Genomic DNA, 16,982 nt, shown 5'->3' on the forward strand with positions numbered 1-16,982 from the left:
TTCCCCTCCATCCTCATCCCTTTTTGGGAAGGGCTGTGTCCAGCAGGCTCCTGCCATTCCAACAGGCAGGATGTGTAAGGAGAACCAGCCCTTCCCACACACAAACTTTATTAAAAGAAGCATTTGAAGAACTTAAGCCCTCAAAAAAAAAGGCCCCTCAGGCCAGAGCCTTCCACAATAAACAGCTCTTGCCCCTGGAGACCTTGCATAGCAACCCTCAGGTATTTTGTCTTTTTCTGTATTTTTTTTTTTTTTGCTGTCTGGCTACATTTTTATGGACCTTTTATCCCATTGGTGGTGGACTCAGGCCCAGCTGAAAATACCACGAAGAAAATGGTGGAAATTATCCTGGAAGCCACAGAGCAGCTTCTGGTGTCCCCTCACGTTGGTCTGTGCCTCAGCGTTCCCCGATTTTTCTGAGGTGAAGAGCACCAGTGTGAGAGAGGAGAGACAGCAGCAGTGCAGAATGTGCTGCAGCCCAGCTGGAGAACAGCCAGGGAAGTTCTCCTGGTGGAAATGGAAACTGGGGGATGTTTTATTGTTTGAGAAACCCACCTGCAGGACGTGGTACACGACACACATCGATGAACGAAGCGAGGCCCGAGCGCGCTGCAGCCAAAATTTGGCTTCTCGGTGGTGGAGTTTGCCATGAGCTTCCCTCCATTCCTGCTCACAGAGGGATGTGCCTGATGCCTGGGAGTCCTGCCAGGGATGGAGTGACAGTGAGAAAGACACAACAGAACCTTGTGCATTCCCAAAAACCAGGAAAACTGTCCCAGAAGATGGAGCGTGAGCGTGGGAGATGTTGCTCCAATCTGATTCACAGATCACTCCAGCATCGCTGATTCTTCTCCATCTTTGTTTGGGTGTCAGGTTTGGTTTTTTTTTTTTTTTTGTTTTGTTTTGTTTTATTTTTGCAGGATTTCCCTTCCTGGCCAGATGTTTTGCAGAAACACGGATGAAGAGGTGGATGCCAGCGAGTGACAATCACGAGGTCTTGTTTTGCAAATCGCTCCGCCAATGTTTCACCTCCCCAGTCAGCACGGCTCAGAGTGGGAGTGAGGCCTGGAGTCCATCTCTCAGGTGTCAGGCTGTCATGCTTCAATGATGTTCACTGAGGGCTTGTTTTTTGGAAACTAGGAGAGGAAACAAAGGAAAAAGAAACGGATGTGTACAAGGGAAAAATCACATCAGAGCTCAGCGCAGTCTGCAGGTTGTGTTTTGTGAAAATTCTCCTTCCCACACCTTCGTGGTGATGAAAAAGGGTCAGAGTTGAGGTTTTAGGCTTGTGGGGCTCATCACTGCTTCTGAACCATCAAAAATCAGTGAACTATTTAAAATACTGAATAAATACGGTGGGAATGTGAACAGAAACACGAGGAAGTTCCATTAATTGAAATAAGTTGGGATAAATTAAAGGCTTGACCTATCTACACTTCGACATTTTGTTACCATCTTTGCTCCTGATGATTAACTCTGCAGTTAATTACAGCAGCAGCGTCCTCTTTGCCACGTGCTGCTGTGGGAGGACCCGAGGAACTCATTTTTTTCCTCCAGAGACGCTCAGATCATCCAGAAACGTGGCTTGAAATCTGATTTCTGGCGGCCACGCAGGATGCTGGAGGTGGGAGCGCAGCGCTGCCGTCCGGATCAGCAGAGCCGTGGGTGTGGAGGGTGTTCCCTTCGAGGAGAGGATTTTGAGCAGAGCTTTTTTTGGGCCGATTTAGCACAAATCGGGCACTCACCTTGCTCCGCAGCAGGCCCCCGCCCTGGTGCTCGGGTGTGCTGTTCTCCGAGGCGCTCTTGGCTTTCTCCTTGCTGTTGTTGGGCTCGTTGTCTTTGATGATGTCGTATTGTCTGCAGAACAGGGCGATCACCCCTGCCGGAGAGAGCATCAGCATCACAGGCAGGCTCAGCAGCCCGCAGAGATCACAGATCCCTCTGGCCAGCCTCGGCAGCATTCCCAGTTCCTCCCAGACCACGGCCAGGCTGCCCTCTGGCTCTTCCCTTCCCTTAATTCCATGCTAAACTAGTTAGACAGGACGACAGAAGATTAATTAGATTCCAGCCTCTCTGTTATGAAGTGTTTTAAGCTCTGCACTTGGACCTCGACCAACGCCAACCCCGTGGTTCAGTGAGCACTGGAGGAGCTGCTGGAATTTCTGCCTGCTGAAAATATGTCCTCTGCTCCCTGTCCTCTGCTCCTTGTCCTCTGTTCCCTGTCCTCCTTGTCCTCTGCTCCTTGTCCTCCTTGTCCTCGGCTCCTTGTCCTCTGTTCCTTGTCCTCTGTTCCCTGTCCCCTCCTCCCTGTCCTCTGTTCCTTGTCCTCTGCTCCCTGTCCTTTGCTCCATGTCCTCTGTTTCTGCTGTTCAGTGAGCATTGGAGGAGCTCCTGGAATTTCTGCCTGGTGAAAGTGTGTTCTCTGCTCCTTGTCCTCTCCTCCCTGTCCTCTGTTCCCTGTCCTCTCTTGTCGTCTGTTCCCTGTCCTCTCCTCCTTTTGTCCTCCTTGTCCTCTTCTCCTTGTCCTCTCCTCCTTGTCTTCTCCTCCTTTTGTCCTCTTTGTCCTCTTCTCCTTGTCCTCTGCTCCCTGTCCTCTCCTCCCTGTCCCCTGTCCCTGGAGCTGGCAGAGGAGAGGTTCTGAACCTTCCAGCACCTGCAAATGGGCACCAGCACAAGCTGCGAGTGGAAATTTCCTCCCCCACAGCCCCAGGCACGTGGAGAGGGGAGCAGGGGCAGCCGTGGCACGGAAGATGACTGCAAATGTCTGTCTGAGAAGCTTTTATGTGATGTTTCCACCAAATAACCTCTCTGCCTGCACATTCCAGACACGTAGGTAAAGTGGATCCAGGCAGATGCTGCTTTTCCCTCCTTGAAAAAATCTTCCTTAATAGCAAAATATATTTAAATCTTCCAGCATCCTGCTCTATAAAACCAGCGTGGCAGTTGCCCCCAGGCTTTACTGATAAACACGGTGGCCCAAATTCTTTCTTTGGGAATGTGGGTAAGTGGCTGATTCCAGGAGAAAAGGCATTAACATCTGCCACAGTCACTCCTTGTGTGATTTCCTTGGGTAAAACTGACACACAAAGAAGGAAAATGCCATGAAAAATTCCAGAAACACAAGAGCTGAGGCTTGGCTCAGTCCAGAGCTCTGGTTTCATTTGGATTTTCTCAAATATTGTCACACAGGACAGGTGAAAAGCTGGAAGGAGGTTTTTGTGTATTGAGACTTTTTCAAGAACTCATTTGATGTAGAGAGATTCTCCCCACACCCCTTTTGCTTTTTAAATGTAAGTAATTTGTCTGGAAGGGAAATTGTGGGATTAGCAAATTCTTTGTTCCCAGCTGATCCGAGTCTCAGATTATTCTACAGCGGGAGATGAATCAGTTGTTCAGTCACCCCATGTAATTATTCATGATTATTTTCCCTGGCAGGGTATTGAAATTGGGATGTGAACAACTAAAACATGGCATAAATGCTGAAAAAATAATGGCCTAGAGCTTCTGGAAATCTTCTAAATTCATTTCCATTTTCATGTGATTGTTTGCTTTAGGAATAATTGCTGTCCAGTTTCTGGAGATGCACATAAGGGGGGAAAAAATTATTATACATGGATCTGATTCAGTGTCACCTGGATTCCTGCATCCCTTTCTGTGATGGGGAAATTTCTGTGGACAATTTATAAATATAAATATAAAATTCATAAATATAAATATATATTAAATAAATATATACATAAAATAGATATATATGATATAGATATAGATATAGATATAGATATAGATATAGATATAGATATAGATATAGATATATAGTGGGTGTGGAGAGCAAGACTCTTAAATCTCCATTTTGCCTGAGCATTGGAGTTTTATAATATCCAGAAAATTACTGCAACCTGTAATATCTGATGGACTCAAGGCATATCTTGTTGGAATTTGGATCCCTGGAAATGTTCCAGGAGCAACCTGCTCTGGTGGAAGGTTGGGTGGAACAAAATGATCTTTATGTCCCTTCCAACCCAAACCATTCCATGTTTCTGTGGCTGAGAGCATCATAATCAGGGCAGTCTGGAAAAAAACGAGATTACAGGATTATCCATAGGGAATTGCTTCCATCAAATCCATTTTCTGCTTCCTGGTGGACCCAACTCGAGCTGCAAAACCCAACTTGAGGTGCCCTTACAGCTGGGAATTCTGTTTTTTGTGTGTGAGGAAAGGTTTCTTCCATGGTTCCACGTGCAGCCAGGCATTCCTGAAGATATCCTGTGGATATTAAATTTGAGAAAGCTGGGACTGACCTGCCCACATGAACAACACCACAACAATGATGAGAACTTCCCCTGCTCGCAGCTGTTGGTTTTTCTTCGCCATCTCCTTCATTGTCACCTCATCTGCACAAGGGCAAAGAGACACGGTGAGACACAAAGCCTGGCTTAGGAGAGCTCCTGAGCCCAGGCAGTGTGGCAGGAGCAGAGTTCTGACACTCCTTGGATTGGGATTTAGGAAGGAATTTTCCCCTCTGAGAGGGGCTGGAATGGATTTCCCAGAGAAGCTGTGGCTGCTCCATCCCTGCAAGTGTCCAAGGCCAGCTTGGAGCACCCTGGGATGGTGGAACTGTCCCTGCTCATGGCAGGGGTGGCACAGGATGAGCTTTATGTCCCTTCCAACCCAAACCAGGCTGGGATTCCAGGATTTATGCTGTCACACCCTGAGGGGATGGAACCAGGGAGGAGCAGTGGGACAGGGCAGTGTTTTCTGTCCCCATGGCTGCTCTCTCTGCTGTCCCTGTCCCTGTTAGTGCCATCTGCACCTGTCCCAAAGCCTGGCATGCTCCAGGAGTGTGGAGAGCCTGGCAGGATATTTTTCAGCAGAGCTCTGGGATTCAGAAAGGAGCAGAGCCTTTTTTGCAGGGCGTAATTCGCCTCCTTGGCTTCAAAGCATTAAGGAGATTACAGTTCAGGCCCCCAGGAAAGGAGCAGTGCTCCTCTTAGTGCTTCCAGATAAACAGCAATTCAGGATTACAGCCTCCAAATCAGTTTAATAAAGAGAGTCAAGGACTCACATCCTCAGAAGCATGGCCAAAAGCCCTGGAACAGGCTGGGCCCTCAGCAGGCAGGGGGGACCTGGGTGTCCCCACAGCCCTGTGCTTCCAGGCCCTCTTTGGAGCAGGATTTTTGCTGATAGAAAACCCTCAAGAGCCTGATTTGGCTAAAAAGGAGCAAGTGAAGGAGTTGCCAGTGAGGAAGTGCATTATTTTCTCCCTGGAGATAATGAAAACCCAGCTGGATGTGATCCTGGACCTGCTCTGCTCGACCCTGCCTGGGGGAGGTCCCTTCCAAGCTCAGCTCTCTGTGATTTGGCAGAAATATTGAAAATATAAGAAAAGTGGGAGCCTCTGGGTATTTTTTCCCCTGAAACCCAAGCCCAGGAGGTGCTGTGAGTCCCACAAGTGCCCTGTGAGCACAGTGAGATTCCACATGAGTTCCCAGGAATTCCCCCTGGCATTCTCCACTTGTAGGGAGCAGGACACAGAGCTGCAAATCTCCTCCTCCTCCTCCTCCTCACCTTGTTAAATCCCATCTGAGGTTGGAGAAGGGGTATTTTTTTCCCTGAAACCCAAGCCCAGGAAGTGCTGTGAGTCCCCCAAGTGCCCTGTGAGCACAGTGGTGTGCCCAGTGCCATCCAGGGGGGCTGGATCCACATGAGTTCACAGGCTGGCCTGGAATTCTCCACTTGTAGGGAGCTGCACAGAGCTGCAAACCTCCTCCTCTTCCTCCTCCTCACTTTGTTAAATCTCATCTGAGACAGGAGAAGGAGCAGCCACCTCCAGCAGCACCTCCCTGGCACCTTGTGCCCCCTCAGCACATCCTGAGAGGACTCTCAGCCCCATGAGTGTTTATCTCACGGGATTTATCTATTTATCACCTATTTATTCTCCCAGCTCCTCTCAGCACACAGAATCCTTGTTCCTCTCTGCAGAGCCCTGTGTCCCCAGGGGCCACGTAGGAACTCACCCACACTTGCCTTTATTTTTAGAGGCTAGTTTCTCCGCTTCCCTGGGGGTCTTGAAGAGGACTGGCTCACTGGCAGGGCTCTGGCCTTGGATGCTGATGGCCTGGACATGCACAATGTACTCAGTGTCCTCCTCTAGGTCCCAGAGGGCACAGGAGCGGGTGGTGGTGTTCACCTCCTGGATGAAGCGCAGCATCCGCACGTCCTTCTTCTGGAAGCCAAGAGAGGAGAGCACAGAGTGGTGGAGAGGCTTCTCCACGTGCATTTGTTGTCACCTAAGGCCACTGATTGCTGCCCTGCCCACCACGTGGATGTGGAGGAACCGTCAGGATCCTTCCCTCTCTGCAGCCACTGCTGCAAAGGGGATGGGGGAGCCAAATCCCCGACAGGACCACGAGGGACAGGACGAGAGGAATGGGCTTAAACTGCAGCAAGAGGATTTGGGAACCACCTGGGGGGAGATGGACATGGCTGGAAGTGGGTGATTCTAGCACGGTACCTGCTGGGAAATTGCAAATCCAATGACAACTTCGTCTTCCAGGACATCCCAGGTGACCACGGCCGAGTTGGCTTTCAGGTGTTTGACTGTGACATTCACTGGAGCCGAAGGGCTGTCTGCAAGGAGGGAGAGCAGAGCCTTGACAGGGACAGGACGCACAGCAAGGGCAAGGAAAGGAGTGGGGAAGGACCTTCCTCAGGATCTCTTTTGGATTCGTGACCTGGAAATTGCAGGAACTCCAGATCTTAATTCCCAGGGTGGAGCTGGGAGATGTCAGCTGAGCATATGAGTTAAATTCAACGCAGGTTCCAGCTGATAGAGGGGAAATTTAAGTTAAATATAGGGAATAAATCCTTCCCTGAGAGGTTGTCCAGAGAAGCTGTGGCTGCCCCTGGATCCCTGGCAGTGTCCAAGGCCAGGTTGGAGCAACCTGGGACAGTGCAAAGCATCCCTGCCCATGGCAGGGGTGGGACTGGCTGATCCTCTGTCCCTTCCAACCCAAACCGTTCCACAACTCCATGTGTGAAATACCCAACCCTTGGGAAGAATTTATTGACCACCACAGCCAAGCCCTGAGCAGCTCATTCATGCCATCCTCCCCAGGCACATTTTCCCTGTCACAGCCTGACAGTGACAGCTGGGAGCAAATTCCAGCTCTGCCATGGACGTGTGCACTCTGAATACTCCTCAAAGCATTCAGAGGTTTGAAATGCAGGAGTGGAATAACTGTGAGAGTTTTATTTTGTTTTTCCCTGGCAGAAAATGTTCCTTACAATGTTTTGTGGCTGATGTCAGAGCACATCCAGCGAGCATCCACTTGGAGCTGGTGGATATTGTAATGTGGAAAGGGCAGGCCAGGAGAGCAGGAGCCTGAGGCTCTGTGTTTATTCCCAGTTCCAGAGCACAGCTGAATTTCCAGCAGGATCCTCCCAGCCTTGCCAAGGAGAGCTGCACAACCTCCCCAGGAGCCTCTTCCCAAGGGAGCTGCCCACTCCAAAGCCTTCCCTGGCATCTCAAGGGAAGGTTTTCCCTCCTAGGCTTGGCACAGCTCTCCCAGCTGGACTCCGTCCCCACTCTGGTGAAATTTAATTCACTGCTCTGAATGCTCTGGGTAGCCCCAGGAGGTCAGTAGGGTGAGGAAGAATCATTTTATTCCAGTTTTTATGAGAAATGAATACTTTTATTTCATGATAACCACCCTTTTGTGGCTGGCACAAGAGGGGTGCACTTGTGCCCATCTCCAGTGACACTTGTTGGATTTATGGCCATTCCCAGGCGCCTGGATGGAGCTGAAAATATTCAAGCTGTGGTGTCAGTGTCTGACATCACTCCTGGTGAATGTTCCCCCCCCCCGGGAACAGAGGAGCACAGAATTCCCCAGCTGAAGGTCACTTGGCACAGTGATCCCTGTTCCTTTCACAGCCAGCAGGAAGAGCCTCAGGAATGTGAAATGTCTGGAGAAACCATTCAAGCCAGACTGATTCTCAGTGAGGAAAAAAGTCACTGAATGGCTGAATTCACACAAATTTAGGACTGATTCTCAGTAAGGAAAAAGTCACTGAATGGCTGAATTCACACAAATTTAGGACTGATTCTCAGTAAGGAAAAAAGTCACTGAATGGCTGAATTCACACAAATTTAGGACTGATTCTCAGTAAGAAAAAAGTCACTGAATGGCTGAATTCACACAAATTCAGGACTCTTTCTCAGCAAGGAAAAAGTCACTGAATGGCTGAATTCACACAAATTCAGGACTCTTTCTCAGCAAGGAAAAAGTCACTGAATGGCTGAATTCACACAAATTCAGGACTCTTTCTCAGCAAGGAAAAAGTCACTGAATGGCTGAATTCACAAAATTTAGGACTGATTCTCAGTAAGAAAAAAAGTCACTGAATGCCTGAATTCAAACAAATTTAGGACTGATTCTCAGTGAGGAAAAAAGTCACTGAATGGCTGAATTCACACAAATTTAGGACTGATTCTCAGTAAGAAAAAAGTCACTGAATGGCTGAATTCACACAAATTTAGGACTGATTCTCAGTAAGAAAAAAGTCACTGAATGGCTGAATTCACACAAATTCAGGACTGATTCTCAGTAAGGAAAAAGTCACTGAATGACTGAATTCACACAAATTTAGGACTGATTCTCAGTAAATGTCCTGGGTTGACTATTTGATGGTTTTATCCCCAATCTTCTTATTCTGTTTGTGCTGAATAATAAGTTTTGTACCTTTAGGATGTATTCCAGAGATTGAAGGAGGGGAGAAAAAAAGTCACTGAATGGCTGAATTCACACAAATTTAGGACTGATTCTCAGTAAGAAAAAAAAGTCACTGGATGGCTGAATTCACACAAATTCAGGACTGATTCTCAGTAAGGAAAAAGTCACTGAATGGCTGAATTCATATAAAATCAGGACTGATTCTCAGTAAGGAAAAAGTCACTGAATGGCTGAGTTGACACAAATTCAGGACTGATTCTCAGTAAGGAAAAAAGTCACTGAATGGCTGAATTCATACAAATTGAGGGCTGATTCTCAGGAACAAAAAAGTCGCTGGATGGCCGAATTCAAACAAATTTAGGAGGAGCAGCAAGTCTGATTCCACAGAGGGATGTCATTCCTCTCTGATCTAACAATGGAGTCGGAGTTGACCCAAAGCATTCTCATCTCTGCCCTCATGGAATGAGGCAGAATTCCCCATCCTTCCTCTTGAGGATGTGATCCCTCACCATCCTCACCCTCCCTGCAGCAGCAGTGCCAGTGAGGAGCTGAGGAAGGAGACAAATCCTCCTCCCCATGCTGGAATCAAAGTCCCCTCCAGCGCCGGCTGTGACACGAGGAAGGGACGTGGGTCTGCAGCTCTTCACCTTCCCCCGTGACTGAAGCAACAAAAGTCGAGTCTAAATTTAGGAAGGGGCGGTCAGCAGACAGGAATGTGCACGGGGAAGGTCTGTGAGTCATGCCTGATGAATTTGCTGGAACATACGGAGGACATGACGGAGTTGAGGGACACGGGAGACAAAACATTCTCCAGCTGCAGCCAAGCACTCGGCCCTTCCCGGCTTGCAGAGCTCAATCCCTCCCTGGTTGTCTTCCCTGGGTATTTTTAGGAGCTAAATTTTAATATTTTTTTTTAAGAGCTACCACTGATTTAGCCAGCTTCAGGTTGGAGGAGGGCTTTGAAAAGAGATGAATTAACCCCACAGGAACAGAGAGCAGAGATCACGGGAAAAAAAGCCGGGAAAAGGGAACAGCACTCGGAGTGTTCAGGTCCCCTTTGAAATTTGTGACCTTGAGGGAGGCACAGCATAAAATGTGTCCGAGTTTCCTGATGGCATAAGATGTGGGGGAGTTGGGAGGACCTTGAAGAGCTGGAGGAGAGCAAAAAAAACTCTCCTGGGAAGTGGTGGGAGAGGGTGGAGAGCTGTGAGGCAGGAGGGAAGCACTCAGCAAAAGCTTGAAGCCTCCAAAAATGGAATCTGCATGGAGGTGAGGGAGAAATCCCCTGGAGTGGGTGGTCAGGAACATTCCAGAACCTTTCTTTGTAGGAATACCTGAGAGAGGAATGGGGTAGTGAAGTCAGCATCTCTAAAATCCAGAAATCTGGGACAGCAGATCCCAATGTGCCTTCCCTTGCTCTGCTACACCCAAATCAGTGGTGTCAAAGCAGCATAAAAACACTAAAAAGAGAATTAAACCGTGTTTGACAGAAATATAAACCCAGGAAAATGAATTTCCTCCTCCCAGAGCTGCAGGGATAATTTGGAACCGAAATTTTCATCCATGAGGTTGCTTTTCTCCCTGTTCCCAAGAGATGGAATGATGAGATCACAACTTCCTAAGACCTAAAACACTGTTCCAAGATATTCCTCAGGACTTTTGGCTCCCTGGCCCTGTTGCAGCTCTTTGTCAGTGCCAGCCTGCCTGAGATCAGGTGGCAAAGGTGCAATTCCTGTCATTTCCCAGCTGGCTGCAGGGAGTCAGCAGCTCCGGCAGGGCCTTGAGGAGCCAAATCCCAATTTTTGTTTCCTTCTAGAGTCATGTGCAACTCCTGGAAACTTTGCTTCTGTGCCTGTGGCAGCCAGGAAAGCTGCTGGTGTTCTGGGCACAGAGGGTGGGAATGCTGCAGGGATGGCAGGGAATGGCTTGTGGATCAAGCTTTTTATTTTTGTGCCTGTTTATTCCAGAGCTGCTGAGGGCAGCACATTCCTTGTCTGCTCCATTAGGGAATGGTGCAAGATTCCTGGTTTAGCACTTTAACTTCATTCCAGTGCAGGATGCTGGAGCAAATCCCACCCTCCAAACTGGCTGAGGATATTTACCCAAATTTAGATGGAAAAAAATATTCTCATTTTCACGTCAGCAGAAAATCACCCCACCCCTCATTAAGGGAAACCCTGATGACTTCAGCTGAAATTTTGACTTTTAAACATGAATAGGAGCTTAAAAACAGAGGATTTCTAAAACCCCATCTGGTTTCCTTCCCACAGAGTGAGGAATCTGCCATGCCCCAGGCCCGTGTGTCCCAGCCCTCCCCGATTCCGCCGCACCTGGGGCCCCTTTGGCCGGAGCAGGTCGGAGCCTCCGCTGTGCACCAAGAAATCCTGAGCCCTGGAGATGATCCTGCGTCCCTCCCCCGTGCTGAGAACCCCTCCCAGCCTTCCATTAAACGTTTTCCTCGTTATTGTTGGACTTTAATTGGAGAGAGAACCCCACACATGCTCTGCAGCTCATAATGGGCACAAGTGGTATGAGGAAGAGGAGCCCCCCTGCTTTTCTGTGAGTTGGATCCCTCGTGGGAGCTTTGGGATGGGAAAAAGAGCAGGGAAAAGTTTTGTTCCATCCCACTGCTGCTGTCACCTGGCAATGGGGAGGATGCTGAATTTTGGGGTGTCCAAACCTCTGGTGGGATCAGGGAGGTACCCAGGCCACAGCAGCATCACTGAAGGAAAGGAGGAACCTGTGGGAATGTCACACCCTTGGGGTCACCTCGGGCCAGCCAAGTCCAGAATTCCACAGGTCTGGAATTAAAGTGCATTTCTGGATTTATCTCTCCAGCCAAGGGGTCCCCCAAACCCCCTGAATTCACCTCTCCCATGGAGATACTTGGAATTGCATCCTTCCCAAGGCTGTGCTATATTCCCAGCATTTCCCAATTCACTCAGCTCCTCTCCCAGGCAGCTCCTTCCCTGCTGGGAAGGGTTTGGGCTGCCTCAGAGCCCCAGGGCCATGGTGTGGTGAGCTGAGGCTCTGGAGCAGCTCATTCCCTGCTTTCCTGCTGCCCCTTCCTGCAGCAAGCAGTGAATCCCATCCTTAATCCCCAGCATCTCTTGATTCCTGCACCACAACCTTCCCTGGAGATGCAGGAGATGAAAGGACACGATCCCTAAAATCCATGTGATGTTTTCTACCCTTTCCCTGGGTGTGGATTCACGCAGAGCTGCTGTTGCTGCTTTCTCTGTGCTCTCCCAGCGTGGATCCCATGCGTGGCTGTAATTGCTTGTGGGTTTTATGGGGTGTGTAGGAAGGGCTGGCACATGGCTCAGCATTCCCAAGGGTTTTAATGAAGGGAGCCCCAGGGGGATGTGTGGGAGCAGGGATCATTCCTGCTCCCAGCCCCACAGGAAGCAGAGCTGTTTGCTAAGATCCAGAGATTTCAAAGAGCACAGAGGCCAACTGGTGGTTCTTGAGCTGGGAAAGAGGCAATTATTCCCTGCTGGCCATTCAGTTCCCTATAAAAATGGGATATTAATAGGCCCCCAGCCCCCTCCTGCCCAGCCCTTGGCTCTGGGGCTGATTCCTCAGGGAGCAGCTGCCCAAACGTGCTGGAAATGCTGCCAGGAGCGTGGAGCCTTTTCAGGGAGCACAGAGACTGTGGCCAGCCAGCCATTGGGAATTCCTTGGGGCTGAAGGAAGGAATGTTTCTACCCTGGAGAGTCTCAGAGACAGGCAGGATTCTCTCAGGTCTCCTCAGTGCCACAGTTTGGGTTTAAATGCTGCCAGCTCAGAGCAGAGTCATTCCCATCGTGGCATTTTTGCATTTTTTATCCAGGATCTAAATATCCACAGAGACCTGGGTACCACAGGCTTTTCTAGCTCCTTTTATCCCACATCTCTGAAATATCAGAGCAATCAGGGGGGTGAGGAGGCCTGGGAATTGCCTGGATGCTGACACCCGACCTCTCCCAGGATTTTGCTGCCTGCTCCCAGCCCAGCCCTGCTCCTGTTTCCCACCTTTTACTGCACACATAAAGGTTTGCAGCTTCATTGCTCCACACATTCCTGCTTTTAACTGAATTATACTCGATCCAGGCCCTAATTCAGCTTTTGGGCACTTCATAAAACCAGCAAGAGTTTGTTTGGCAATGAACATCCAAAAGGAGAGGATGGATCCAGGAGCAGCACGTGCATGGCACTGCAAGCACATCTCTCTGGGAGGAATCTCCCTTTCCCACAAGCAGAATCCCAGCAGGAAACAGCATTTGGAAGAGGATGGCTCAACCTTGGCTGCCTCTCACAGCACCATCCCTGCTGAGAGCCTGACACCAGGGTGAGAAACCTCCCCATCCCAATTAAATCCCTCCCACGCCGAGCACAGCAATCAATAAAGCTCTTACGCCATCCCCAGCCAGGCAGGGATCTCCCCGGCCTCTGGGATGGAGGGAGAGGCTGCAGTGGGCTGGATTGTTGTTTCCAAACTGCTGAGAGACCTTGTGCTGCTCTCCTGAGCCTGCTGAGCTTGTGGCTCACCCTGATCCAGGGGTGATCCCAGCTCCTTGGGGAGCACATCCAGCTCAGACAGCACCTGGAGTCAGATTGGAGCCTTTGCTTTGCTCTCCTTTCCCCCACAGGGCTGGGGGCTGCCTAGAGAGGGGTGAGGCTGGTTTGAAGTGGCTTCATAATACAGCCAGGGGGGTTTGGCACCTTTTTGGGCAGCTGTGAAGGGGCTCCCCAAACTGGAGCTTGTCCTGGTTCCAAGGGCTGGCAGAACGAGGTTTTACCTGAGCTGTGTCACCTCTGCTCTCCATCTGACAAAAATAAACCTGACCTGAGCTGCTCCACGGGCTGGCACCTCGCAGTGAGGCTGTTTGCAAGTCACAGGGGCTGTGGCCTATTTTGGGGTCTCCCATCATCACCCCCCTGCTCTTTGAGCCCTCAGCAGTGCCCCGAGCCCAGCCCAGCTCCCCTCTCTTCGTTAGCTCAGCCTAATGAGGAGGGGACAAAATGAAATCTTATTCCTGACTTTCCAACCATCCTGAGTTTCCTCAGGGACCTTCTGGAGCAGTGGGAGTGATGGGAGGGCATCACCCACCCAGGTGGGATTTGGGGTTGCCCAGGAGCATTGGTGTGAAGATCATTTCTCAGCCACCTCATCCTCCTGCTCCTGCTTCCCCTCCTCACTCACCTTGGCATCACCTTGGCAAAAACTGATCCTGCCTGGCCAAAATCTCTGAATTCAGAGCAGGGCCTGTGCTCAGTGCCACCCACCAGCCCTTGGCCTGGCATTGCCAGGGGGGAATTTGCACCAGTCCCTCCTGGGAACGGCAGCTTTAATCTCTCATGACAGGAATTATTTTAAACCCACTCACACAAGGAGGACAAACCCTGGAGCCTCCATCCCTGTCTGGGAATGATTTCCTCCCCATGGGCTTTTCCAGTGACTCTGGGCTCGTGTGCCTTGGTGGCCTTGTGGGGGCTGGGGACACGGAGCTGGCACTGTGGTGACGCTGCCACTGCCTCTGTGTGACCTTGGGAAAATCACTCAGTGCCCTCATCCCTGGGAAACAGGGACAGCACAAACCCTGTGCCTCACCTGGGTGCAGGGAGAGCCCGTCAGGACCCCTGGCACGGGTGGCACAGGAGGAGGAGGAGGCAGTGAGGGGTGCGTGGCATCACCCCAAAGTGACACAGCTCACTGTCAGCTCCTGGGGACGTGGCACTGACAGGAGAATGAGGTGTTTTGGGCACAGACACAACTCCCTGTTTGCTCTGGGATGCCAAGTGAGGTGATCCAAGGATAAGGAAGAGCAGGGAAGTGGCCTCGTTTACAGAAACCCCGAGTGCTGTCACAGCTGCAGATGCCTCCATTGTGTTTTTCATGGTGTTTTCCTCATCCCTCCCTCCCTTTGGCAATTTTCATTAATCTCCCCAGGTCTGGCAGATGTGAAACAGCAACTTCAGGAGTCAATGCCTGGCCAAGGACGGGTGGCAGAGCTGAAGGCACCCAGGGCTTGCTGCAGCCCCGTGTGTAACCCCAAATGGAACCCCAGCAACTTCCAGGGATGGCTGGAGAGAAGGAATTTCCACTCCCTGGAGCTCTGCATCCCTAATAATCACCCCCAGCCTCCTGGAATGCGAGATATCCTGGCAATCAGCAGGCTGCAAATCAAAGCAGCTGTTCCACCAACATCTCACAACCAGCCAAGCAGCCAGCCCTCAGCTGCTTTGGGCTGGGCAGCTCCCCCAGCACTGCCCACTTCACACCCACACAGGGGCTCCTGGGGCCAGCCAAGGCAGGAATGGACTTGGGTCCATCCTGGTAGCTCCAAAATTAGCTCCAGCTCAAGGGAGCACTGCCTTCAGCAAAGATCTCCCACTCCAGGTGAGCTGCTCAGCTTGGAGGGGCCTGGGATGTGCAGTGCCCGTGGAGAGGTTGCTCCTCTGGGGTCACCAGGGTGCCTTTGGGATCACTGGGGTTCCTTTGGGACCACCAGGGTTCCTCTGGGACTACCAGGGTTCCTTTGAGGGCACCGTGGTTCCTCTGGGGCCACCATGGTTCCTTTGGGACCAGCAGGGTTCCTTTGGCACCACGGCGCTCCCCCATCGTTCTCAGAGCTCCCAGCAGAGCCCGCTTGGGCCCTGGACAGCCGGGAAGGGACATGGGCAGAGCAGACCCGGCTTTGCCCCCTCCGCTCCGGCTCAGCCCCGTGACACCAACCGGGGCCGCGGCTCAGGTGCCCCAAAGCTCCCCCTGCCCCTCTCCCTCCTGGTTTCCCTCCCGCCGTTCCCACCCCTCCGTCCCCGGGGATGCTGCGAGCTCCCGGCGCTGCCCGAGCCCGGTACCGGGGGCCGCGTGTCCCGAATCGCCGCCTCTCCCGCCCCCAATTCCCGCCAAAGTCCCCCCAAACTCCGGCCCCTCTGCGCAGCCCTGCCCGCTCCCTCCGCTGCCCCCGGGGTCTCTCCCGGCACCGAACCCGCCCCGCGCAGCCCCGGAGCCGCTCCCGGGCCCGGCCGCCCGTACCTGCCTCCACCGGGCGCAGACCGGCGTAGCTGAAGCAGAGCAGGAGCGCGGCGCCGGTGCAGCCGAGGAAAGGCTCCATCCCCCGCGGCCGCTCGGGGCCGGGCCGAGCCGCTCCGGGCCGGGCCGGGCCGGGCCCCGCCGGCGGCGCGTCCTGCGGGCGCGGCGGAGCCGTTCAGCACCGCGGAGAGCGCCGGGGCCGCCGGTACCGCCGGTGCCGCCCGGTGCCGCCCGGTGCCGCCCGGTGCGGCTCCGCTCCGCCCGGCTCGCCTCGGCTTGGCTCGGCTCGGCACGGCACGGCACGGCTCGGCTCGGCACGGTACGGTACGGTACGGTACGGTACGGCACGGCTGGGCTCGACCGGGAGGCGGCCCCGCCGAGCCCCGGCTCCGCCCGCTGCAGCGCCGGGCAGCCCCGCTCCGGTCCCTCCCCCGGCCCCGGGGGCGGCGGGACGGCGGCGTCTCGGGCCCCCCGCTCCGTGCCTCAGTTTCCCCGGCCCGACCCCGCCGGGATCCCGGCACTGCCGTCCCGGGGGTGCTCGGACACCGGGAGCAGCAGTGGGGACGTGTCACCATCGGGGTGTCACACAGTCCTGGGGGGTCATGTCACCCCCGGGTGTCACACAGCCCTGAGGGAACAGTGTCACCCCGGGGTGTCACACAGCCCTGCGGGACAGCGGGCTCTGGATTCCGAGGGAAGAGGATCCAATTAGCCGTTCCTCCAGGGTAATTAACGGCACCCTCTGATTGATGCTGGCTGGCGATGGGGACAGAATCCAAGTCCCAAATCCTGTGATACAAGAGGGGGACCCTGCTGTGACCCCCCAGCAGCAATGGGGTGTCCTGGCCCTGGGTGGCTCTGGGCACAGGTGGCACATTCCAGCACCCAGGGACAGCCCTGAGTGGGGCACCCACCCATGCTGAGAGTGGCAGTGCTGGCTGTGTGTCCCTCCCTGTCTGTCTGTCTGTCCCAGGCGTCCATCTGCCACCTGCCCGGGTGTGCTGGGAACTTCCAGGAGCATCACTGGGGTCCCACATTTATGGCAATCCTGCTCCCTAAGGTTTGGTTGATGGTCTGGTGGTTTTTCCCTGCTCTGGATGGAGAGGGGAGTGAATCAGGTGTGGGGGGCTCTGGCAGAACCTTGTCACCCTGCCTTTGCCACCCTCCCCTTGCCACCCTGCCTTTGCCACCCTCCCTCCAGCCATGCACGGGCACAGTGAGAGCCCCCCCAG

The 16,982-nt window shown here is 52.6% G+C and overlaps 1 protein-coding gene across 1 annotated transcript; it reads right to left on the reverse strand.

The window, feature by feature from the left end:
* Positions 1–261: 261 nt before the first annotated feature.
* Positions 262–15,882, reverse strand: FNDC5 (fibronectin type III domain containing 5). Its single transcript, XM_058819991.1, has 6 exons — positions 15,754–15,882; positions 6,512–6,627; positions 6,025–6,223; positions 4,299–4,391; positions 1,746–1,879; positions 262–1,136 (listed from the first exon to the last, which is right to left on the reverse strand). Exons 1-6 carry the CDS (start codon positions 15,830–15,832, stop codon positions 1,095–1,097), a joined length of 663 nt encoding a protein of 220 aa, XP_058675974.1. The 5' UTR covers positions 15,833–15,882; the 3' UTR covers positions 262–1,094.
* Positions 15,883–16,982: the final 1,100 nt, after the last annotated feature.

Source organism: Ammospiza caudacuta, chromosome 25 (assembly GCF_027887145.1).
Source record: "Ammospiza caudacuta isolate bAmmCau1 chromosome 25, bAmmCau1.pri, whole genome shotgun sequence".
Lineage (NCBI taxonomy): Eukaryota > Metazoa > Chordata > Aves > Passeriformes > Passerellidae > Ammospiza > Ammospiza caudacuta.